This window comes from Cavia porcellus, unplaced genomic scaffold (assembly GCF_034190915.1).
Source record: "Cavia porcellus strain 051 isolate PalLab524CR breed Dunkin Hartley unplaced genomic scaffold, mCavPor4.1 scaffold_1, whole genome shotgun sequence".
NCBI classification, from domain to species: Eukaryota; Metazoa; Chordata; class Mammalia; order Rodentia; family Caviidae; genus Cavia; species Cavia porcellus.
The window spans coordinates 211,414,291-211,437,725 of record NW_026947484.1 but is presented as its reverse complement, the minus strand read 5'-3'; the positions used below and the strand labels follow the sequence as shown (position 1 = coordinate 211,437,725).

At 42.3% G+C, this 23,435-nt stretch overlaps 2 protein-coding genes across 4 annotated transcripts in view; one reads left to right on the top strand and one right to left on the bottom strand.

Annotated features, from left to right (window-relative positions):
* The first annotated feature begins 1,492 nt into the window (after positions 1-1,492).
* Msh6 (mutS homolog 6) lies at positions 1,493-22,122 on the top strand. 2 transcript variants are annotated; one of them, XM_003473077.5, is made up of 10 exons: positions 1,498-1,883; positions 11,334-11,533; positions 13,721-13,884; positions 15,320-17,858; positions 19,574-19,839; positions 20,439-20,556; positions 20,779-20,868; positions 21,387-21,541; positions 21,625-21,824; positions 21,951-22,122. In XM_003473077.5, the coding sequence occupies exons 1-10, from the start codon at positions 1,627-1,629 to the stop codon at positions 22,024-22,026; spliced, it is 4,065 nt and encodes a 1,354-aa protein (XP_003473125.2). In that variant the 5' UTR covers positions 1,498-1,626; the 3' UTR covers positions 22,027-22,122. The 2 variants fall into 2 exon arrangements, with proteins under 2 accessions (XP_063085067.1, XP_003473125.2); XM_063228997.1 differs by lacking the exon at positions 21,951-22,122 and having other exon boundaries at positions 1,493-1,883; positions 21,638-21,802.
* The window catches only part of Fbxo11 (F-box protein 11), an 81,775-nt gene continuing 80,428 nt past the window's right edge, over positions 22,089-23,435 (bottom strand). For both annotated transcript variants that reach the window (XM_063229001.1, XM_063229004.1), the window contains exon 23: positions 22,089-23,395. In XM_063229001.1, coding sequence (XP_063085071.1) covers positions 23,266-23,395 — 130 coding nt within the window. In that variant the 3' untranslated portion in view covers positions 22,089-23,265. The remainder of the gene's footprint in view (positions 23,396-23,435) is intronic.

Sequence of the window (23,435 nt, the reverse complement as noted above, 5' to 3'; positions counted from 1 at the left end):
TTCTTGCAAACGAGGGTTGCTGAGACCAGGTTTCACTACACAGTCTCGCCTAACCTTAAACTCAGGGCCTATTCCTGCTCAACTTCAGCCTGAGCCCTGGGATTATAGGCCTGCGCAACTGTATTGTTTTTCTGGAATAGTTTTAAGCACCAAAAATAATTCAAAGGGCATTTAGGAGGGCTGAGGCAGGAGAATCATTTGCAAATTCAAAACTAGCCTGGCTTCAAAGTGAGCCAAAGGCCAGACTGAACTATGTATTGAGATCCTGTCTCAAAAAACAAAAACAGTGGGGCTGGGGATTTAGCTCAGCGGCATAACCACCTGCCTTGCAAGCAGGCAGTCGTGAGTTCGATCCCCGGTACCCATAAAAAGGAGAAAGAAAAAAAAAAAAAAAAAAAAAAACCAAAAGCATTCAAAGGCCAGCCTTCCAAGTTTTTCCTTGAATTTGAATAGGAACTTTTAATCCTCGCATCCTCTTACAACCGTTAAAACTCTGTTGCGACCCTGAAAAATCCTGCTATTTAAAATATATCTGGGGCTGGGCATGGTGGTGCATACTCATGGTACCAGCATTTAGGAGGCTGACACAGGATAGCTACGAATTTCAGGCCAGCCTGGGGACATCCGTATTGACTTTAAGATAAGCCTGAACTACTTCAGGAGACCCTGTCTCAAAAACAAGGAAAGAAACCAAAAAACCACGCCCGGGAGCCAAGGCATGGTGGTACACGCCTGTAATCCCAGAACTCAGGAGGCTGAGGTTGAGGACACTACAAATTAGAAATCTGTGTGGACTACACAGTTCTAGGCCAGTCTGAACTACATAGAAGACTGTCTCAAGAAACCCAATCCAATTCTACGCAACCCAACCCAACCCCTGGGCCAAAGGATTACAAAGAGTGAACCTGAAGCAGATCTTCCGAGACTGAGAAGATTCAATCTGTTGCTTAGTTCAGTGGTTGGGAAAGGAATGCTATGTGTCCCTCCAAGATTTTTGTTTTGATGCTGGGGATGGGGCCCAGGGCACCGTGCATGCTAGGCAGGCGCGCACCCTTGAGCTTGCCCCAGCCCACAGATGCGGGTTTTTAATAGATCGCACAACGCGCTGAAGCTTAGCGTGCATTTAGCATTTACAAGCGCCTACTACGTGCAACGCCCGGAGAATTCAAGTTGTACGCGAGGCGTGGTAGACAGTTGACTAATTTTGGGTGCTCTTCTTAGGTTAGGGGCCGGACGTCGCCTCACCACACCCTCACTTCCTCCATCTGTTTCCTACGGATTCGAAGCTCCTTCCCAGCTGCCCCCAGTCATTCCTCTTCTCCCCTCCCCGCCTGCATCTCCACAAACGCGGGGGCGGGGCCCACACAGCACTCGCTGTGGCGCGCTGGCCCCTCCCCGCACGTTGCCGCGCGTCCAGGGGCGTGGCCTACAGAACGAGCGCTCCGCCGTGCCAGCCCCTCCTTTCCCACGTAGCCACTGTGCCTCCCCATTGGCCGCTGGGCCTGGGTCCTCGGACGGCGCGCCCTCTCTCCCCCCAGTTTCCCGCCAGCAGGAGTCGCGCGCGGTGTATGCGGCGTCTTTGGGTGTTCGGCCCGACCGAACGGTTGGGTTTTGCCGACTGTTGCTATGTCGCGACAGAGTACTCTGTACAGCTTCTTCCCCAAGTCTCCGGCGTTAAACAATGCCAACAAGGGCCCAGCTAGGTCCTCGCGCGAAGGCGGCAGCGGCGCGGCCCGCGGGGCCTCCCCTGTCTCTGGCGGCGATGCGGCCCGGAGAGACGCTGGGCCTGGGCCCCAGCCTACGGCGGCCTCCGTGTCGCCGCCCGAGGGCAAGAACCTGAACGGAGGGCTGCGGCGGTCGACAGCTCCTGCGGCCTCCGCTAGGTAACTGCGCGGAGAGGGCTGGTGCGGGCCCGTGGAGGGACGCCCACGGTGCAGATCAGGCTCACGAAGGCGGGCTGCGTGAGGCACTGGCGGCGTCTGCGCGGAGGTGGTGCGGACGCTCTGCGCGGGCGGGGGCTGGGGAGGCTGGAGGCGCGGGAGACGGGACGGGGGCGGGGAGCGGAAAGGCGCCCGGCAGCGGGGCGCTGTTAGGGCGCCCAGGGGCGGGGCTGGGGACTGTAAGTCTGGGGGAATGACTTTACTCCAGCGGAGCGGGAACTTTGCCTTGGGGTTCAGCTTGCTGCGGATGGGCGAGGGGACTGGGGCGTGTCAGGCCGCGTCCCGAGGCGTGATTGGCAGACTGAGCGTTGTGAGGCGGCGGGGGTGGGGAGTGGAGCGCCAAGAGGTTGGGATCTGGCGGGATACTGGCGCTGGTGGGTGTGGGTGCTCCAGGATGAAAACAGCCAGAAGCTGTGTTGGGGCACGTGGAAGTTCGTTTGGTGTGAAACAATGCTGAGTTTTGAAATACTGTAGTTTAAATGCAAGATTCCATAAGCGGGTGGGGCACAGAATTTTTTTCTCCCGTAGTTGATTGTAAACCTTGAAAGGACCCTGATTTGGCCCAGGGGAAGGATGTAGGGGACAGAACTGTAGGGAATCCTGTCGAGAAGTGGCTTCCTAGCTTTTGGGGTAATTCTTTGCTCTTCTGGGGTTTGACTGGCCTTGAACTGGGGCAACAGTAGGCATTTAAAAAGCTCGCTTTTACTGTATAGGAGCAACTGTTAGGCGAAACATGGACTGGTAATCTTAAGAACGAATGAAGATGTAAGAAAGAAACCCAGGAAAAATAACTGATGACTAGAAAGCTAGTTAGTGGTTCCCAGTGTCCAAAAGTCCTGCAGGAATTCTTAGCCCCGCCTCTCCTGTAGTACTGGGGATTGAAACCAAAGCCCTGGAGCTTCAAGCTGCAGCTCCTGCCTTTCCTTCCTTCCTTCCTTCTCTCTAATTTCTTCCCACTTTTTACTTTCTTTTTTGTTTTTTTTTCCTTTTTTGAGGCAGGGTGTCATTAAGTTGCTCAGGCTGGTCTTTTGACTTGGGAGTCTGTGCTTCACCTTCCTACCATTCCTGGTTTCTCAGGTCTTTTCATCGTTTTAAGTGTGTGTGGGGGTGTGTGTGTGTGCAGGGATCGAAATCAGATTCCCCTCTCCCACTGCAAGTGATTAACCCTGTGGTTGTACTCTTGTAAGCGACCCTTTCTGGCAGTTTAAATGTATAGTTGTGGGCTAGGGAAGTAGATAGGTGGTAAAGTATTTGTCTAACATGTAAGGCTCTAACTGGATCCCCAGCACTGAAGAACATTTGTTTGCAGAATCTGCTTGTGGGAAACAGCCATCATCTGCAGTAACAGAAATGCATGTTGTGTTGTAATAATTTTACTTGAGCATAAATTGATTATTCCTGGCATCCAAACAAAAGGAATGCCATTTTTTTAAAGATTGTTCATTACATAATTGTTTTTGTGTTTTTGAGACAGGGTCTTGCTGTGTAGTCTAAGCTGGCCTTGAACTCCTTAGGAGCCCAGGCTGGCCTCGAACTGGTAGCAGTCCTCCCTTTACCTGTTGTTTACACACTGAATAGCATTTGCTTCTTAGGGTCTGACTTCAAGATTGTTGTATACTGGGTTAGTAATGGTGAATCTTTCAGAGGTGAACTTTGTAGAGACTGCATACCCATACTGCAACCCAAATCCTACATATGTATTGTAGAGAGCCAATCTTTCAGTTAAACGTGAATACTGAGGTGTTAGTTTAGGGAAACATTTTTTGTTTTGAAGTACGCACATAAGAACACCTTAGTGATATAAAGAACTTTGCTGAAAGGTAAAAGTTTGCATTCAGTGTGTTTTTTTGGACAGTTAATGTGATTGCTGTTGTGTGTGGGCTGGTAATGGGTCCAACCTTGGCTGGGCTGACTGGCCTCCCATGCTGACAACAGAACAGGACAGAGGAGGGCTCTGCGTGTCAGCTGCGGCACATATACCATAGGTTCGCTGCCAGTGCACTAGATGTTCTGTGGAGAGAAACTCTACAGTGAGTATTAAAAAATGGGCATTTGTTACTAGGTTTCTAAAGATTTCTTTTGACAAACATTCTCTGTAATCCCAGCACTTTCGAGGGGAGACAGGAGATTGCCAGGAGTTGAAGCCAGCCTGGGCTACAAACAATAGTGAGTTCAAAGCCAACCTGAACTGCAAGACCCTGTCTGAAAAAACAAAACAAAAAAGAACTGGGGATTTAGCTGCCTGGAAAAAGTGAGGTTGTGAGTTTGATCCCCAGTACCCCAAAAAAGACAAAAGAAAAGAAAGTTCCTGTACTGAGTTGCTCTCCAGTATTGGGCATTTGTAGGTCCTGTTAAAACAGTAACAAACAAGCAAAGAGGCAGTTTTAGAGTACAAACAGATTGTGTGAGCTCTGTATTTTGGGGAAAGAAGGTATGGATTAGGCTAGGTCAGTGAAGGCAAGCTTTTTAGAACTTTTGATAATAATAGCCTGCTGTAGCACATCAGTTCACCACCACTTGGCAGGCGTTTGGCTCTCTGTAAACTGAGACCAGGACCTGTGAGTGGGGTTAGTTAGATTAGGGTGGAGATGGGAGTGGGAGGTTGGTTGAGGAAGAGTCTGAATCTTCACATTTTGGGTGTAACAATGAGGGGAGGGAGTCTTGGAGAAGGTTAGCAGGAATAACAGTTATTAGGCCCATGGAAAATTGAGCTTGTTCTGAGAATTGAAAGCTTTAAAATGAGCATCTTCGCTGGACATGGTGGCACTCATGCACCTGTACCCAGCATTTGAGGCAAGAGAGTCCCTATAGGTTTGAGGCCAGCCTGGGCTACATAGTGAGTTCAAGGCCAGCTGAAGTAGAGTGAGAAAGTGAGAACTTGTCTCAGAAAAACCCAAAACTCAACAGAAAACCAGAATGAGCATCTTTTAATGCTCATCATATACATTTTTTTTGTTTTAAAGTGTTGAGTTTTTTAGTTGTCAGTTAAGTATGATGTATATTTTGTCTTTCATCTCCAGTTCTCATTTAGTTTGAGGCATCTTGATGAACAGAAGTTTTGAGTTACAATAGTTGATTGATCTTTTTCTTTATGGTTAATGCTTCTGTAGATTTTATTTGTAAAATGCAGAGAAGAAATATTAAAATGTTTTAATTCCTCTGGTTGTGTTGTCTTTAAGGACATCAATTAGATTGGATGAGGTGTGAGGACTTAGATGGTAGTTGGGGATGGAGAAAATGGGTAGAGGCCTTGAGAAGGTGCCCACCCCACCCAAGGTAATCAGGAACTGGCCATGATTGTGAGAGATGAGAGTGAGGGAGGAGTTGGGAAAATTAATTTGAAGTACAGTAAATGGCTAAAGAGAAAAGTAGAGGACATACATGTAACCTGGGCGCTTGCTTCCTTTTACTTTTTTGTTTTTTTAAGACAAGAGTCTTGCTATGTATTGTAGTTGAGGTTGGCCTTGAAATCATGGTGATTTTTCTGCCTCAGTTTCTCCAGGGCTGGGATTATAAGTGTGCATCACCACACTCAGGCAAGCGTGCTTCTTAATACTTTATTTTTCTGTAGTTCATTAAGATCATAACTGTGCCATGAGCAAGGTTTCGTGCCAACTAAATCTGGCTTCGTTTTTTTTCTTTTAAGAGCAGAATATATTTATTGAGAGAAAGCAAGCTTCTGTATGAGAAACAGAAGGGGTCCCAAGTGGGTTGCTGAGGACCCTGACTTTCCTAGAGATTCTATAAAAAATATGGAGTGCTTCGTGAATTTGCTTGTTACCTTTGCACAGAGGCCAGGCATACTGATCTTTGTATGGTTCCAATTTTAGTGTATGTGCTGCCAAAGTGATTGCCTAAATCTGGCTTCTAAGTAAATCTTGGCTAGTTCATTTTTCATATACATTTCTGATTCCATTCATAGACAGAGGCATATAGGTTTTTTTTTTTTTTTTTTTTGAGACAGGGTCTCATGTAGTTAGGCTGAACTTGAATTCACTATGTCATTATGTACCACAGGCTGGCCTTGAACCTAGGGTGATCTTCTGCCTCAGATTCCAGATTGCAGGTGTGTACCACCACGATGGGCTGACAGGTTTTTTAAAAATTTTAAAAGCTTCAAAGGTAACTGGCTGGGTGTGGTGGTAGATGCCAGCCTGAACTGCATAGCAAAACTTCATCTCAAAAAACAAAATCAAATAAAGATAATTGCTGGGCATGGCGATGTAAATCTGTAATTCTAGCAGGCACAGGCTAAGGCAGGAAGACCTCCATGAGTTTAAGGTTAGCATGGGCTACATAGTGAGTTAAAGGCCAGGCTGAACCATGTAGGTGAGACCCTGTCTCAAACCAAAAACAAAACAACCAAACCCATCTGCTCTAGTTGTAGGTACTTTTCCCGAGACTTTCTATTATCATTTATAGTGTTACTCCAGGGAGTATCACATTTAATTGTGATGATAGTTATTGTAAGAGAAAGAAACTTAGCCTTTGTTTTGCTTTGGTGGATTGTGTGTAACCTACAACCTTCACTGAGTTACATTGCTAGTTCCTTTTTACTTTTTATTTTTGAGACTGTTGGACTAGTTATAATAAATTGCCGAGGCTGGGCTTGAATTTGCAGTCCTTCGACCTGTCTTAAGTGCTAGGATTACAGGTTTGATTTACCTCACCTGGCACACAGACCTTTTGTGATATGTTGTTTGTGGTACTGGGAATGAGGGCCTCATGTGTACTACACAGGTATTCTACCACTGAGCTATACTCTGGCCCTTTCCCTTGACTTTTTTATTGTTTTCTGAGGGTCTTACTGTGCAGCTCAGGCTAGCCTTGAATTTACTATGTAGCCCAGGCAAGGCTCAGCTTGGAGCTGTCTTCCTAGGTTCTTCAGCCTCCGCTTCCCAAGTGCTGGGAGTATAGGTGTGCACTGCCATGCCTGGCCTTAGTTTTGGTTCTTTGAGACTAGGTCTCACTATGTAGTTTAGGCGGACCTGAAACTCATTGAGAGTCTCCTACCCCATCTTCCCAAATGCTGAGATTACAGGCATGTGCTACTATATCTGGCTTTAATTTTTTTCTGTTTTTAATTTGAGATACGGTCTTGTTGGGTACCTTTTGCTGGTACCCAACTGAACTTGTGCTCTTTCTGCCTCTGTCTACTGAGTAGCAGGATTACAAGCAGGCATGTCTTGCCCAGTTTACCCTGTTTTTTAACAGAAGAGAAACATGTTATGTGTGAATTTTTCTAAGTGAAGGGCTATTTTTTTTTTTTTTTTTGTCTTTTTCCTTTTTATCGGTACCGGGGATCGAACTCACGACTGCCTGCTTGCAAGGCAGGCGCTTATGCCACTGAGCTAAATCCCCAGCCTCTTGTGAAGGGCTATTTTTAAGGCAAGGCGATAATTGGAAAGCAAAGATTTCTGTTTGAACAGTTGTGTTTCTGCCAGTATTTTATTCTCCCCACCATTGAACTCAGGGCCTCCACATTGTTCTACATCGTTTGGTAAGTTGGCCTGATCATTTTAATTAAAAAAGAAATTAAAAGAATTATTACAGGCTGGGTGTCATAGCACAGGACTATATAACCGTAGCATTAAGGAGGTTGAGACAGGAGAATTGCTTGCAAGTTCAAGGCCAGCCAGTGAGATCCTGTTCAGAGAAAACAAAAGATCTTCAATACAAAGGAAGTTTTTAAGACTTAGGTTTTTCTGGGAGCTGTAGTGCCATCTGAGATTCCTACAATTTTGGTTGCCTCATGACAGGCAAAATAGAATTCATTTGGTTTAAGAAGCATACCTTCAAGGTGTGTATTCTTTGCTGGGCAAGCAGCAGACATGGCGGTACATACTGAGGGAGACTGAGGCAGGAGGATTAAAAGTTTGACCCCACCTTAGACCAGTTTAGATCCCTACTTAAAAAAAGGACTAGAGATGTAGTTCAGCTAGAGGCCTTGGGTTCAGTCTTCAGTATTGTAGAATATTGCAAAGTAAATAACAAGATATATATTGATGCTGAGTGTCATGTGTACAGCATCTGTAGTCTTAGCTCAACCTAGGCAGCATAACTCAGATGTGCAAAATGTGCAGTTTTCTGGAGTGGGGGGTGAGGTGGGTGTTGGGGCTCTGCGCATGCTAGGTTAGTGGTGTACACTGAGTTATGATCCGAGCCTCAAGGTGTGCATGCTGGTCTGTCTCTCCTGTAATAACTTCATTCTTGAGAGTTTGTAATCCTTGATGATACTGGAGTTAAGGACATAGCTGTTTGAGACTACCTTCAGTACCTGAGTTTGCACTGCAAGAGCTTCGATTCGACAAACCAAGAACACTATGAATTTAAGTCCATATTGGTCTCACGGATTATCTTAGAGGCATTGAGTAATTTCAGTACATAAGGGAAGAATGTCCTCATATTTCACTGGAATCTCCATTTCCTAAGGAATATACTTGCCATTAAGTAGGGCAGCCAGGCTTGATCCAGTGGGTGCCCTCACTGTTTTCTTCTGAATCGAAATCTGGCCAACAGTTTGAACACGTTCATTGACATAAATTTGCTCAGTTTGGGACAATCTTTAAGGAGTTACTGCAGATTTCAGTTTGAGAATTCTTACTTTCCTTTCTTTTTCTTTCTTTTTTTTCTTTTTGAGGCAGGGTCTCACTATGCAATTCTGGCTGGCCTTGAACTCACTTTGTAGCCAAGGCTGCTCTCAAACTCACAACAACCCTCCTGCCTCAGCTTCCCGAGTGCTGGGATTACAAGTTGCTTTTTGGTTTTGAGACCAGCTCCCTCTATGTAGCCCAGACTAACCTTAAATGTGGCAGTTCATCTGCCTCAGTCTCCCCAAGTGCTGGGATTACAGGTGTATGCCTCCATGCCCAGGTAGCATAGATGTTAGGTAACCTAGAGATATAAACTTGGCTCAGATGACATTAATTAAAACTGAGTGCTGGGATTACAGGTTTGTGCCACCAGACCCAGTGAACTGTTAGTTTTTTTTTTTTTAAAGTTAAGTTGCATTTTATTTATTTATTTATTTATTTATTTATTGGTGCCGGGGTGTCAAACTCAACTTTGCGCTTGCCAGGCAGGCGCTTATGCCACTGAGCTAAATCGCTAGCCCTAGTTTCTTAACATAGGCAAAAGTGACTTATTTAGGAGCAGGAAGGAAAATTCTAAAAACTTGGCTTCTTTTTTCAGGTAATAAAAGTGATGGGCTTTATGGCTATGTAGCTAAATGACCTAAGTGAAGAAAGCCTGCTTGATGAGCATAGCATTCCACAGCAGTCACAGCTTTGTTTTTGTCTCCTTTGTGGATAAACTAGGAGGAAGCACAGCCGGTTAGAGGTTGGAGTTGTGTAGCACAGCTTCCTTTTGAAGATGGCGTAGGGCCTGAGGGAGCATTTATAAACCAGGACAGGTTGCTATAGACTGAACTGAACTGTAAAGGCCTCGGAGATCAGTGGATGCTGAAACCATCCCGTTCCTGTTTCTCTTTTAATGTTCTGTTTGCTTTTATTTTTTGAGACGGTCTCTGTAATTCACTGTGTAACTCAGGTTGGCCCTGAGCTCCATTGATCCTCCTGTCTCAGCCTCCTGAGTGTTGGGATCATTGGCATGCACCACCACACCTGACTTTCTCTTAATATTGTAATCTGAAACTTTCTGTACTCCCTTCCCCTCCTTTTTCTTTTTTCTTTTCTTTTCTTTTCTTTTCTTTTCTTTTCTTTCTTTGTCTGTCTGTCTTACAATACTGGGGTCAAACCCGGGGACCTTGCACATCCTAGGTGGGGGTGTTCTACCACTTATGGAGCTGTATGTCTAGTGCTGTAGTTTTTTTTTTTTTTTTGTAGTCTTGTAGTTTAGGCTGTCTTGGAACTCTAAGTATCTCTGGCTGACAGTTCTTTTGCCTTAGCCTGATGCTGGAATTACAGACGTGCACCACTATGCATGGCTTTTTGGCTTCAGTTATTTTAAAAACTGTCTCTTGTACGTAATGTGCTTAATTTTGCAGTTACTTAGTGAAAACCTTTAAGCAAGCCTAGAAAATCTTGTATATAGCAGAGATTGTCAGCTATTTATGACTTCTTTATCACTTAGGGGTTCTTCAGTTTGTTAGCTAGAATTTTTCCTTTTTCAAAAAAAAAAACCCTATAGTAGCTAACTCCATTTTTATGAAGACTGAATTTTTGAGGCATATGTATTTACTAATTTTGATACATCAAACATGCATTTTTTTTTTGTCTTTTTCGTTTTTATCGGTACCAGGGATCGAACTCACGACTGCCTCCTTGCTAGGCAGGTGCTTATGCCGCTGAGCTAAATCTCCAGCCCTCTTTTTTTTTTTTTTTTTGGTCTCAAACATGCATTGTTAAGTTTTTCATAAAACTAGCTTGTTGTGGGGGATGGTGGTGTATTACATGAGGAATCTTTTGAAGAGTTTGTAACAGGAGTTTACCTGGAAAGAGATTCTAAGCAATGTGTTGAATTAGATAATATGATTGGCAAGTTATATAAATCAGTGTGCTTTATGTTAATACTGTGGGTAGATCCAGTTTCTGATACAACATATGTCAGTTGTGGGTGTGGCTCACTAATTTGGGAAGTATATCCAATAAACATGCCTGTTTCCTTGCTGAACATTACCCTGTCAGTTTCTTAGATATTTTGTTTTGTTGAGACCATGTAGTTCAGGCTGGCCTTGAACTCATTAAATAGCCCAGGCTGGCCTTGAACTGTGATCCTCCTGCCTCAGCCTCCTAAATGCTGGCTTAGTGTTCTTTTTTTTTTTTTTTTTTAAGTCTTTTTCCTTTTTATTGGTACAGGGGATTGAACTCACGACTGCCTGCTTACAAGACAGGCGCTTATGCCGCTGAGCTAAACCTCCAGCCCCCTAGTTTTTCATTTTTAAACTTGAATGAGTCTGAGAAATAGTTGCTCACTTTTTGTAATTTTGGGGGTGGGGTGGGGATTGAACTCAATACCTCACGCTTGCCAGGCAGGCGTTTGTGCAGGCGAGCTAAACTCTCGGCCCCTAGTTTCTCACTTTTTTTTTTTTTTTTTTGTCTTTTTCCTTTTATCGGTACTGGGGATCGAACTCACGACTGCCTACTTGCAAGGCAGGCGCTTATGCCACTGAGCTAAATCCCTAGCCCCCAAGTTTCTCACTTTTAATACTAGAATTTTTATTTAAAAAAGGCATCATATCCGTTTCCTTACATTTCGGGTTACTTGACCATCTAACATGTGACATGAGAAAAATTATTAATTTCCATTCTCAAATTTTAATGCCAGAAGATTTCAAAGGAATCTTAACATTCCCCTAGAATTATTTGTAGTTAATTGTCTTGGGAATAATTTAACCAGCTATTAACCAAGTTATGTATTTCCTTTTGGCAACAGTTCCTGTGACTTCTCACCAGGTGATTTGGTCTGGGCCAAGATGGAGGGCTACCCCTGGTGGCCTTGCCTGGTTTACAACCACCCCTTTGATGGAACATGCATCCGTGAGAAAGGGAAGTCAGTTCGGGTTCATGTACAGTTTTTTGATGACAGCCCAACAAGGGGCTGGGTTAGCAAAAGGCTGCTAAAACCCTACACAGGTAAGAGCAAGAGTCTTGGCAGTGGATGGGAAGGAGGAGGGAGAGGGCGGGCACTGCACTTGAAATGCACTGGACTCCAGTAAGTTGCGAGAGTGGCAGTTGTGAAAGGTAAAATAGTAAAATACAGTTGGCTTTTATTTAGCTAGTTTGTTTTATGGAGTTTTTCTGTCCTTTGACTTAAAACAACTAAAGGGAAAATATCTCTTAATTGGAATTAATAGCCACAATACAAAATTCAGACATGAAGGGTAAATTAAAACTGTTCTCATCTTGAAGGAGCCAAAGCTATGTGAGCAGGATACATAGCATGTTATCATTGAGATTCCTTGTGACACAGATGCACATCTCCTTGTCTCCAAAAGCGTCACTTTGAGGTCATCTCAGTTGAGTGTCATCACAGAGTTCTGAACCACGACCTTCTCCTCCCAGGGCTATCTTCATTGTACCCCAGACATCAATAGGCCTGCCCCTTTGCCTCACTTGGGCAAGGTGTGTGTGCCCCTGAGTCTACAATCACATGCAGAGGATGCACAGTTGTGGTCAGAGGCAACTGTCTTTACCCTCACCCTCAATTAGTGCATAAGGACTGTTGTTGAGTTCCATGTTGTAGAAACAGAATAGGATCAGTTCCCTAGAAACCTTTGGGCATCATAACTTCTTGGTTGGTGTGCTTATCCTGCAGGGTGTAAGGGGACTGAAGAAGCCGATAGAGTTTGGAAAAAATTGGGCTATTTGTTCGGTCTACTGACCTGCTATATAATTTTGACTAGTGGAAGTTAAGATTTTCTGATAGATATACATAAAATGCTGTCATGAAATCATTGCATCAGGTGATAAATCAGGAGTTAATTTTGAGCTTTTAAAGAAACTTTCTCGAAAGAGATCAAGAAAATGTTTACATTTATGTTTGTGTACAGTTTCTTTCTTTCTTTTTTTTTTTTTTTTTTTGGTCCGTCTGTTTGTCCCTCCCTCCCTTTCATTTTGGTGCTGGAGATTGAATCCAAAGCCTCTTGAGAATATACTGTGAGAGCAATGTGATTAAGCTGTGCCTCTAGCCTTGGTTTGTGTTTTCAAATTTCCAATTATAACAGTTACTCGACAGGCTGAGTGGAGGATCTCCAGTTCAAGGCCAGCCTAAGCAGCCTTGTCTCCAAAATCCCTCTCAAAAAAACAAACTCAATTAGAGGTAAAGCTTTGTGGTTTTAGAGATCTTGCCTCACAAGTGCACAAGGTTCTATGTTTGATCCTCAGTACCTAATTTAAAAGCAATGAACAAAAAAACCCAATTGTTGCAGTACATGCATGTTAATCTTGGGAGGCTTGGATGAAAAAACAGCAAGCATCTGACTGATTATGGTACCTAGGAATTGAGCAGAAGGCCTCTGCTGAGCTACATCACCTGCCCTTGTTTGGTTTAATTTTGAGGGCGGGTCTTGTCAAGTTGCCCTTTGTGCTCAAACTTGTGATCCTGCCTCACTCAGCCTCCTAGAATGCTGGGGTTATAGGTGTGTGCCTCTACATTTGGCTTGAAATGAATTTTTTTTTGTCTTTTTTCCTTTTTATCGGTACTGGGGATCGAACTCAAGACTGCCTGCTTACAAGGCAGGCGCTTATGCTACTGAGCTAAATCCCCAGCCCCCTTGAAATGAATTTTATATAAAATAATTGAGTCTTTCTTTAAAGCAGAGGCCTTTAAAGTTGCATTGGGTACCATTGTTTTGTAAAAATCTTTTTAGTCTGAGTTAGGTTATCCTCTCTAAATGGTAAGCCCCAGTAGATTTTTCATTATATTAAAATGTCTGCTCTAACTTCTTTGGGACAGGAACTTTCAAAAATGCTCCCAAAACAATTACTGCTTTACTTGAGGTATGAGGTGTGCCATACCTGTTTAGGGCCATGCTCCCAAGTCATTAGAAGAGATACTTAAGTAAGTGTTGGGGGTGACCTAACCGTTAGGACAACTTTAGGGAGGTAAAATTGGTGATTCTGGTTTCATTAGTAGTTTATTCATGAGAAGTCTTTCCTGTGGGCTTTACTGATCTGTCTCTAAGGATAAAAAATAATGGACATTAGAAATTGTACTTATTGCTGTCATTCTTCATCATTAGGGCAAATATAGACTAAGCCAGCTATCTGGCTACCTCTTATTTTATATATATATATATATGTATATGTATATATTTCTAGGTTCAAAATCTAAGGACGCCCAGAAGGGAGGTCACTTTTATAGTTCAAAGCCTGAGATACTCAGAGCAATGCAACGTGCAGATGAAGCCTTAAATAAAAACAAGACTGAAAGACTGGAGTTGGCAGTGTGTGATGAGCCCTCAGAGCCAGAAGAAGAGATGGAGGTGGGACATTGCATTTAAGTTTTTATTTCTGTTAGGAATGATGGGGAAACAGCAGGGGAGAGGGATAAACCAAGGTGATAATCTTGTCTGTCACATGTGTAATTGTAGTGTGCGTACCTGCACTTGCTTTTGGACTGAAGGTTAGGTTAGGCTGGTTGAATTCCAAAGCTATTGTACTTTAACTTACATTCTTAAGCCTGCTGGCAGGGTAAGACATTCGCTGTAAAAGGTAGTAGTACTAGTTTGGTAAGAATTAGTTTTAGGTAGTACAGTAAACACATGGATTGGTTGTTGAGGCTGTATAGGCTTGTATATGAGAGTGTAAGCATGCCTTGGAAGTTATCTAAGTTTATGCTTATGCTTATGATTGTAGGGTAATAGATGATGATTTTTGTGAACCCAAGGCCTTGAACATCCATGAACTATATCCCCAATATTTTTTTCTTTCTTTTTTTTTTTTGAGACAGTGCTATGCAATTCAGGTTGGCCTTGAGCTCACTTTATAGCTCAGGCTACTCAAACTTGTAATGATCCTGCCTCAGCCTCCCAGCTGCTGGGATTACAGGCTGTTTTTTGGTTTTCTTGAGACCGGCTCCCTCTATGTAGCCCAGGCTGGCCTTGAATGTGGCAATCCTCCTGCCTCAGGCTCCCAAGGGCTGGGATTATAGGTATGTGCCACCATGCCCAGCTAGAGTAGATACTAGGTAACCTAGAGATATAAAATTGGTTTCAAATGTCATTCATTTAAAACCTATTAAAGAAATGAACAAATAATTCATTTAAAACAAGTTGAGTCCAAAATAGTTTTGTAGTTTGATTTTATGTATGGCCTTTTTTTCTTATAGATGAGAGCTAATTGGCAAGTTAACACACAAGTATTTTAATCTTAAAGGTGAGATCAGAGATTGTGACATAAATCATATTTATAACTGAGTGATAGATAACTGGAAAGATCAGTTAGCCCAATACTGTTTTATACATGTAGTCCATGATAGGTCAGTCTGCTATGCTGATGATGATGCAGTTGGTTTGTGGAAGAAAAAGCACTAGAGCCAGGGTTGATTGTTAATGCTTTCTTAAACTGGAGAATTTAGAGAAAGAGACGTAAGGCTTGTGAGGGAAGTTTAGTTACTTCGTGCTGTGATTATTAATGATGACCGAGCTAGTGGTCTTAACTTCCTTACAGTCTAGAGCTCCCCTGGATGCATTTAATCCTGTAGTGCCACACTGGTTTAATATTAGGGGAACTGAAACTAAGCAGTTCCTCATGTCTGGAAGTGTGCGAGTTGCAGCATACTAACACATTCTCCACAGTACTTTCTCAACTTTTCAAATTGTTACTCGTATTTTTTTGTGGTGTGAGGGGTGGGACCTAGGTCCTTGCGCAGCAGTGAGCCAGTGGCTTGTTTTTAAAAAAGCTTTTCTTGTCTGGCAGGTAGGTGCAACTTATGCATCAGAGAAGAGTGAAGAAGATAATGAAATTGAGAGTGAAGAAGAAGTGCGGCCTAAGATGCAAGGATCTAGGAGAAGTAGTCGTCAAGTAAAAAAAAGAAGGGTCATGTCAGACTCTGAGAGTGACATTGGTGGCTCTGATGTGGAATTCAAGCCAGACACTAAGGAGGAAGGAAGCAGTGATGAGATAAGCAGTGGAGCTGGGGACAGTGAGAGCGAAGGCTTGGACAGCCCTGTCAAAGCTGCTCCAAAGCGGAAGAAAATGGGAATTGGAAAGATTGGTTTTAAAAAGAATAGTTCAAGGAAGGAAACACCTTCAGTTACCAAGCGAGCGACTGGCATTTTATCAGAGACCAAAAATACTTCGAGTGCTTTCTCTGTCCCTCAAAATTCTGAATCTCAAGCCCAAGGTAGTGGAGGAGGTGATGACAGTTGTGGCCCGACTGTCTGGTATCATGAAACTTTAGAATGGCTGAAGAAGGAAAAGAGAAGAGATGAGCACAGGAGGCGCCCTGATCACCCTGATTTTGATCCATCCACACTTTATGTGCCTGAAGATTTCCTTAATTCGTGTACTCCTGGTATGAGGAAGTGGTGGCAGATTAAGTCTCAGAACTTTGATCTTGTCATCTTTTATAAAGTAGGGAAATTTTATGAACTGTACCATATGGATGCTCTTGTTGGAGTCAGTGAACTGGGGCTGGTATTTATGAAAGGCAACTGGGCCCATTCTGGTTTTCCTGAAATAGCATTTGGCCGATACTCTGATTCCCTTGTGCAGAAAGGCTATAAAGTAGCACGAGTGGAACAAACTGAAACACCGGAAATGATGGAGGCACGGTGCAGAAAGATGGCACATATATCTAAGTATGACAAGGTGGTGCGGAGAGAGATTTGTAGGATCATTACCAAGGGTACACAGACCTATAGTGTGCTTGAAGGTGACCCTTCTGAGAACTATAGTAAATATCTTCTTAGCCTCAAAGAAAAAGAAGATTCTTCTGGCCACGTTCGACTATATGGTGTGTGCTTTGTTGACACTTCACTGGGAAAGTTTTTCATAGGTCAGTTTTCAGACGATCGCCATTGTTCAAGATTTAGGACTCTTGTGGCACACTATCCTCCAGTACAAGTCTTGTTTGAGAAAGGAAATCTCTCAGTGGAAACTAAGACAATTCTGAAAGGAACATTATCCTCTTCTCTTCAGGAAGGTCTGATACCAGGCTCCCAATTTTGGGATGCAGCCAAGACTTTGCGAACTCTTCTTGAAGAAGGGTACTTTACTGAAAAGCTAAATGAGGACACTGGGGTGATGTTACCCTCGGTGCTTAAAGGTATGACCTCAGAGTCCGATTCCATTGGGTTGACACCAGGAGAGAACAGTGAACTGGCTCTCTCTGCTCTAGGTGGTTGTGTCTTCTACCTCAAAAAATGCCTTATTGATCAGGAGCTTTTATCAATGGCTAATTTTGAAGAATACATACCTTTGGATTCTGACATGGTCAGTGTAAGACCTGGTGCTATTTTTACTAAAGCCAATCAACGAATGGTGCTAGATGCAGTGACATTAAACAATTTAGAGATTTTTCTGAATGGGACCAATGGTTCTACTGAAGGGACCCTGTTAGAGAGGATTGATACTTGCTATACTCCCTTTGGTAAGCGGCTCCTAAAGCAGTGGCTTTGTGCCCCACTCTGTAGTCCTTTTGCTATCAATGATCGCTTAGATGCAGTGGAAGATCTCATGGATGTGCCTGACAAAATCTCTGAAGTTACAGACCTTCTAAAAAAGCTTCCAGATCTTGAGAGGTTATTGAGTAAAATTCATAATGTTGGTTCTCCTCTAAAGAGCCAGAACCACCCTGATAGTAGAGCTATAATGTATGAGGAAACTACATACAGCAAGAAAAAGATCATTGATTTTCTTTCAGCCCTAGAAGGCTTCAAAGTAATGTGTAAAATTATAGAGATTATGGAAGAAGTTGTTGATGGTTTTAAGTCTAAAATTCTTAAGCAAGTAGTTACTCTTCAGATCAAAAATCCTGAAGGACGCTTTCCTGATTTGACTACAGAACTGAATCGATGGGATACAGCCTTTGACCATGAAAAGGCTCGAAGGACTGGACTGATAACTCCCAAAGCAGGATTTGATTCTGATTATGATCAAGCTCTTGCTGACATAAGAGAAAATGAACAGAGCCTCCTAGAGTACCTAGACAAACAGCGCAGTCGAATTGGCTGTAGGACTATAGTCTACTGGGGGATTGGTAGAAACCGTTACCAGTTAGAAATTCCAGAGAATTTCACCATCCATAATTTACCAGAAGAATATGAACTGAAGTCTACCAAAAAGGGCTGTAAACGATACTGGACCAAAACTATTGAGAAGAAGTTGGCTAACCTGATAAATGCTGAGGAACGTAGAGATGTGTCACTGAAGGACTGCATGCGGCGACTGTTCTATAACTTTGACAAAAATTACAAGGACTGGCAATGTGCTGTTGAGTGCATCGCGGTGTTGGGTAAGCCCTAACAAGCTTGTTCTTAAGGCTCTACTTAGTAACATACTCTGACCTAGTGATATGTCTCTATAAACCACAAAGTAGGTGCCAAGGTATTGGCACGTATGTGCTTGCTTCCTCAGGCACAGAAGTAAGGTTGCCCACAGCAGTGAAAGTGGTGTTCACTTAGTACTTACTGTAGGAGATTGAACTCAGGGTCTTCACAGTGAGTTATATTCCAGCTCTTTGAAAATATCTTCTGAGTCACAGGGTCTCACAAAGTTGCTCAGGGTTCAAATTTGTAAGTCTGTCATGAATGCTAAAATTGGGTTGGAGATTAGCTTAGTGGCCTGAGTTGCCTGCCTGGCACACACAAGGTAGTAAGTTCGATCCTTGGCATCCCGCCCCATAGGATTATGGATGTCCATTCCTGGTTTGAAGATTCCTTTAATTACTGCTTTTAGATTTTTAGTATTGAATCACTGCAGAAAAGACTGGTAAATGACAAGCTTTGATTTTTAAACAACTTTTTTTTTTTTTTGGTACTGGAATCAAAGTCATGACCTTGCACTTGCTGGGCAGGTGTTTATGCTGCTGAGCTAAATCCCTGGCCCCCAAAAAAACATTTTTTTGAGATACGGTCTTGTTATGTAGTCCAGGCTGGCTTGGAATTCAGTATGTAGCTGATGGTGATGGCTTCTAACTTGTGGTGATTCTCCTGCCTCACCCTCTCAAGTGCTGGGATTATAGGTGTGGTCCCCATATCTAGCCTGATTGTGAATAATTTTGAGACAGGGGTCTTATTTATGTTGTCCAGGATTCTCTTGAGCTCCTGGGTTCAGGTTGATTCTCCTGCCTGTCTGCTGAGTGCTGGGATTAATGGTCTACAGCAAGCTTTATACAGTGCTGCGCTATACATCTGTGTATGTGTAGCCTTTTCATGCTAATAGCATGCCTTAGTTTTTTCTTTAAATATTATGGCCAGTATGTGTCTTGAGCTTTGTGTGTATATGTGGTTGTTTTTTTTTGGGGGGGGGCGGGGTTTGGGTGGTATTTGGTGTCCAACTCAGGGCCTCAAGCTTATTCCACCACCATCCCAGTACCCATATTTGCAACAAAAAGTTCTAGTATGAACACAGCTAACTAATGGAGTTTTAGTGTGTGCTGCATCTGGTACTTAACATAGTTACAAATCCTTCCTCAGTATGGTTTGAACTTGATTCCAAGTTTAATACTGGTATGCTAACTCTTACCTCTCAGATTCCCCAGGATTCTGTCAGGTAAGAAATATTTCTTTGCTGTATATTAAAGTTGTTTCCTGTCACAATCTTTTGGAGTAGATGTTAAAGGCTAACTTCCTTGGGTGAAGCTATTTTTCAGCTGCTAATGTTATAATAGAGTCGTGTAAGATACCTAGGGTGATGTTATTTTAAATGAAAAAGCATGTTACACATTGGGTGATTAATGGTAAAGATGTCACATGGCCTCCCCTAAGAGCAATGTATTCTGGAAAGCTGCTCAGGGAAGTTGGGTTTGTGCTTGTCAGGAAGTCCCTAGCTGGGACTGGTGGTGTGTACCTGTAATCCAGAAGCTGGGAGGCTAAGGTGGGGATGGTTCCAAGCACAAGGCCAGCCTAGGCTACACAGCAAGAAGACCCTGTCTTAAACAAAACACACCCCAACACATAAAAACAGAAGAGCCCCAAAATGAAGCGTTTTTTATCTTTTCTTTGACAGATGTCTTACTGTGCCTTGCTAACTACAGTCAAGGGGGTGATGGTCCTATGTGTCGCCCAGCACTTCTGTTACCAGGAGAACACAATCCACCTTTCTTAGAGCTTAGAGGATCACGACACCCCTGTATCACAAAGACTTTTTTTGGGGATGATTTTATTCCTAATGACATCCTCATAGGCTGTGAAGAACAACAGGAAGACGGCAGAGCCTATTGTGTGCTTGTTACTGGACCAAATATGGGGGGCAAGTCTACACTCATAAGACAGGTAATATAATCTTAATGTTAACTAGTGGGTAAGTTTCAGGCGGAGAGGCTCTTTGACTTGATGGAATTCAGAAGGGAGGTTTATTTAAAGCATCGGAAATGAAATTTTGCCAGTTTGTCCATTGTTTATTTTTGGTCCTAAGGACTAAATTTGGGAACTTGCACATGCTGATAAGCCAACCTCTTTCACTTGGACCCCAGTTCTCCATTTATCATCTGTAGCTAAAAAACTCATGCAGACTTGTTCAGATAGGGAAGCAAAATGAACAGTAGTGATTATTGGGGATGGCTTTCTGCGAAGACATGGGTCTTTTTTTGATGCATGTTTATCTTCCCTTTTGTGAACGTGCCACTTAATTTGGGTGTTAGTAGTCTTAAGCAGGTTCTACTTACTGTCTAGATAGGGATGGGACTGTTGTAGTAGGGCTCTGATGCTGTAAAGCTAAGTTAGGCTTAACTTCTGTCCATTTTGGCAGATGTGTATAAAGAACAGCCAATGTAGAATAAGTAGGACTGTGAAGTTTTTTCCAGAGTACCTGACTCACATGTAAGGCTTCTTTGTATGTTATGTGCATAGTAAACTTTTTCCTGTGTTCACAGGCTGGCCTGTTGGCTGTAATGGCCCAGATGGGCTGTTACGTCCCTGCGGAAATGTGCAGGCTCACACCAGTTGATAGAGTGTTTACTAGACTTGGTGCCTCAGATAGAATAATGTCTGGTGAGTTGTTTGCTCCCTAACTGTCCATTGCTTTGACAAAACTTGGAAGTGATAAAAGACAAACATCTGTCTATTGCCGTGAGCCATTTAAAGTTGTTATGCAAAGCCAGTTTTGCTCCAGAGACTGACTTACTCATGATAGATTTTTATGACATAAAAGGGGTATCAGCCATGAGATGGTTTTAAAAATGATCATTTGCTGTCTGATTTCCCTCCCTTTAGGTGAAAGTACATTTTTTGTTGAATTGAGTGAAACCGCCAGCATACTTAGGCATGCAACAGCACATTCTCTGGTGCTTGTGGATGAATTAGGTAAGACCAAATTTTTATTTGAAGACCGTCTTTAAAAAATTATTAGTAGAAAAGAACTGTTTGTCCAGAAACTTAGCTGAAAGGGTATGTGAGAGTAAGAACACCTTTAGGGAATGAATGCTTTACTGTGCCAGACCAATAGTTGGGAGATAAAAGGTTTAGTGTGACAGATTTTTGATTTCCCCATTATATTTTGTACACTTACCCATTTATTACGATATTGCACAGAACAGATGAATAGCCATCCTAATCATTAAGGCTTTAAATTTCTTAGCCTTATTAAACTTAGTGTAACAATGGGGCCAACATACTTACCAGCTCACTAATAGGAAGTTTTGGAACTGAAACAGTATTCTTTCGTAAAATTGTTCCTCCAGGAGCTAGTTTCTCTTACAGGGCCATAAACCAGGATACTTTTGGATATCCTAACTGATACTTTAGAACCCCTCCCATTTTTATATTCCTTTGAGGTGTCCAAATTGTATAACATAAAGTCTATGTATACTTCACTTCCACAGGAAGAGGTACTGCCACATTTGACGGGACAGCAATAGCAAGTGCAGTTGTTAAAGAACTTGCTGAGACCATAAGGTGTCGCACATTGTTTTCTACCCACTACCATTCATTAGTAGAGGATTATTCTAAGAACGTTGCTGTGCGCCTAGGACATATGGTATGTCCAAATTGTTTATTCAAAAAATGTTCACTTTAAGGGAATCAACCACAAAACTAATAAAGTATTATTCTTTCTTTAAGGCATGCATGGTAGAAAATGAATGTGAGGATCCCAGTCAGGAGACTATTACCTTCCTTTATAAATTTGTTCAAGGAGCTTGTCCTAAGAGCTATGGCTTTAATGCAGCAAGACTTGCTCATCTCCCAGAAGAAGTTATTCAAAAGGGACATAGAAAAGCAAGAGAATTTGAGAAGATGAATCAGTCACTACGACTATTTCGGTAAGTATATTTGGGTATAGTTTCACTGCATTATTTGGCCTTACTAAGTTTCCTGGAAAAAAACTAAAGGGAGAGGGAAGATGCACTGATAAAGAGTTTAAAATTTTTTTATTTTTTTATTTTAAGGGAAGTCTGCCTGGCTAGTGAAAGGTCGTCTATAGATGCTGAAGCACTCCATAAGTTGCTGACTTTGATTAAGTAATTATAGACTACCACTGGAAGCTTTGTGTTGACTTTTGACAAAGGTGGTGACTTCAGACAACATTATGATCTAATAAACTTTATTTTTAAAAAATGACCATTTTTTCCATTTTCTTTCTAGGAAATTAAACCCTTTTAATTCTTACCTACCTTCTACATAATGGTTATTGAATACTCCACAATATATTAAGTCTAGATGTTATGGTACATGCATACACTTTCAGGCTGTTTATACCCACTGTCACCAATACACATAAAGGGGTAGGGGAGCTATGAAACTGTATAGGGCTGTATATACTGGTCTCAGCTTAATGCAGGAAATTGTATTAATTTCCAGCATTTTGTCTAAACTGTTCAAAAGAAAACTATGAACAGAGTTCAAATACAGGACTGTTTTGAAGAGACTTTCTAAAGTGTACTTTAAAACATAGTAGTTTTTACCTTTCACAAAACTGAGTTACAAGAATACTTTTGTTTTACAGTGTATCCCTTCCTAGGAAGTCTCATTAAAACACTCACTTTTTCTAGGGGTGATTTTGAATGCTGCACAGGGAAGGGAAGGAAATAATAAGTCTTAACTTTTCTTAAAGGATACCAGAAACATTGCTGGATATAATTTAAGATTAGTGTTTTCTCTTTCATAGAAAGAACGTACATACTGGGACATGAGTACAGTTACAGCAAGTCTAGGTGTGCTAACAAAACAGGGCACATTCAAGTACAATAAGATTTTGCTTGAAATTAAAAACAAACTACATGAGATTAAAGCATTAAAATCATATTTCTCAATCTGAATACATGTTAAAAAAATCAAAAGAAACGCAGAAGTGCTAGCTCACATTTTACCATATTACAAAAAGCAATGGTACCCATGTCCGTAAAGGCAGCGCAAAGCTGCTGTCTACTGGAGATTACTACTGCAAGTGGGACTGCATTCAATGCTAGCTGTAAAAACACCAGCTTTTCAGAAGTTGGTATCTATACAAAATTGCAGCTTATTTCACTTCTGTCCCTCCAAAAGTCTTTACACAGTAATGCTAAAACACCCAGCTTTGAGATCCTGAGTCAATATATTGCCACTTTCTTTTTGGTAGCTTGAGCTTCATAGTGTCAACTGACCTTGTATCCATTTTTAAAACAGTCTCTTCCTGTAGCATGGGCAAATACTTTAAATCTTCTTCCAAAAAAATGTTTTAACTTATGATGTTAGAATGGCAGGACTTTCTCTTTAGGGAAGGATTCAGTTGTGCTGCAATGTATTAGATTCTATAGGTGGAGCAGAGTCATATAGTGTATCTGTATCATGTGTAGGCTCACCAGCTAATGTACAAGGGTTAGACAGTGTTCCAGCACCACAGTCACAGAAAAACCTAAAGCGGAATAAAAACCCAAAAATTAGGAAAAGCAAGG

Bases quoted from the DNA above. Each gene is read 5' to 3' on its own strand.
- Msh6 (XM_003473077.5), top strand. From the start codon at position 1,627: ATGTCGCGACAGAGTACTCTGTACAGCTTCTTCCCCAAGTCTCCGGCG. The intron at 17,859-19,573 runs GTAAGCCCTAAC...TTTCTTTGACAG, and splicing joins TGAGTGCATCGCGGTGTTGG to ATGTCTTACTGTGCCTTGCT. The intron at 21,825-21,950 runs GTAAGTATATTT...TTTTATTTTAAG, and splicing joins CAGTCACTACGACTATTTCG to GGAAGTCTGCCTGGCTAGTG.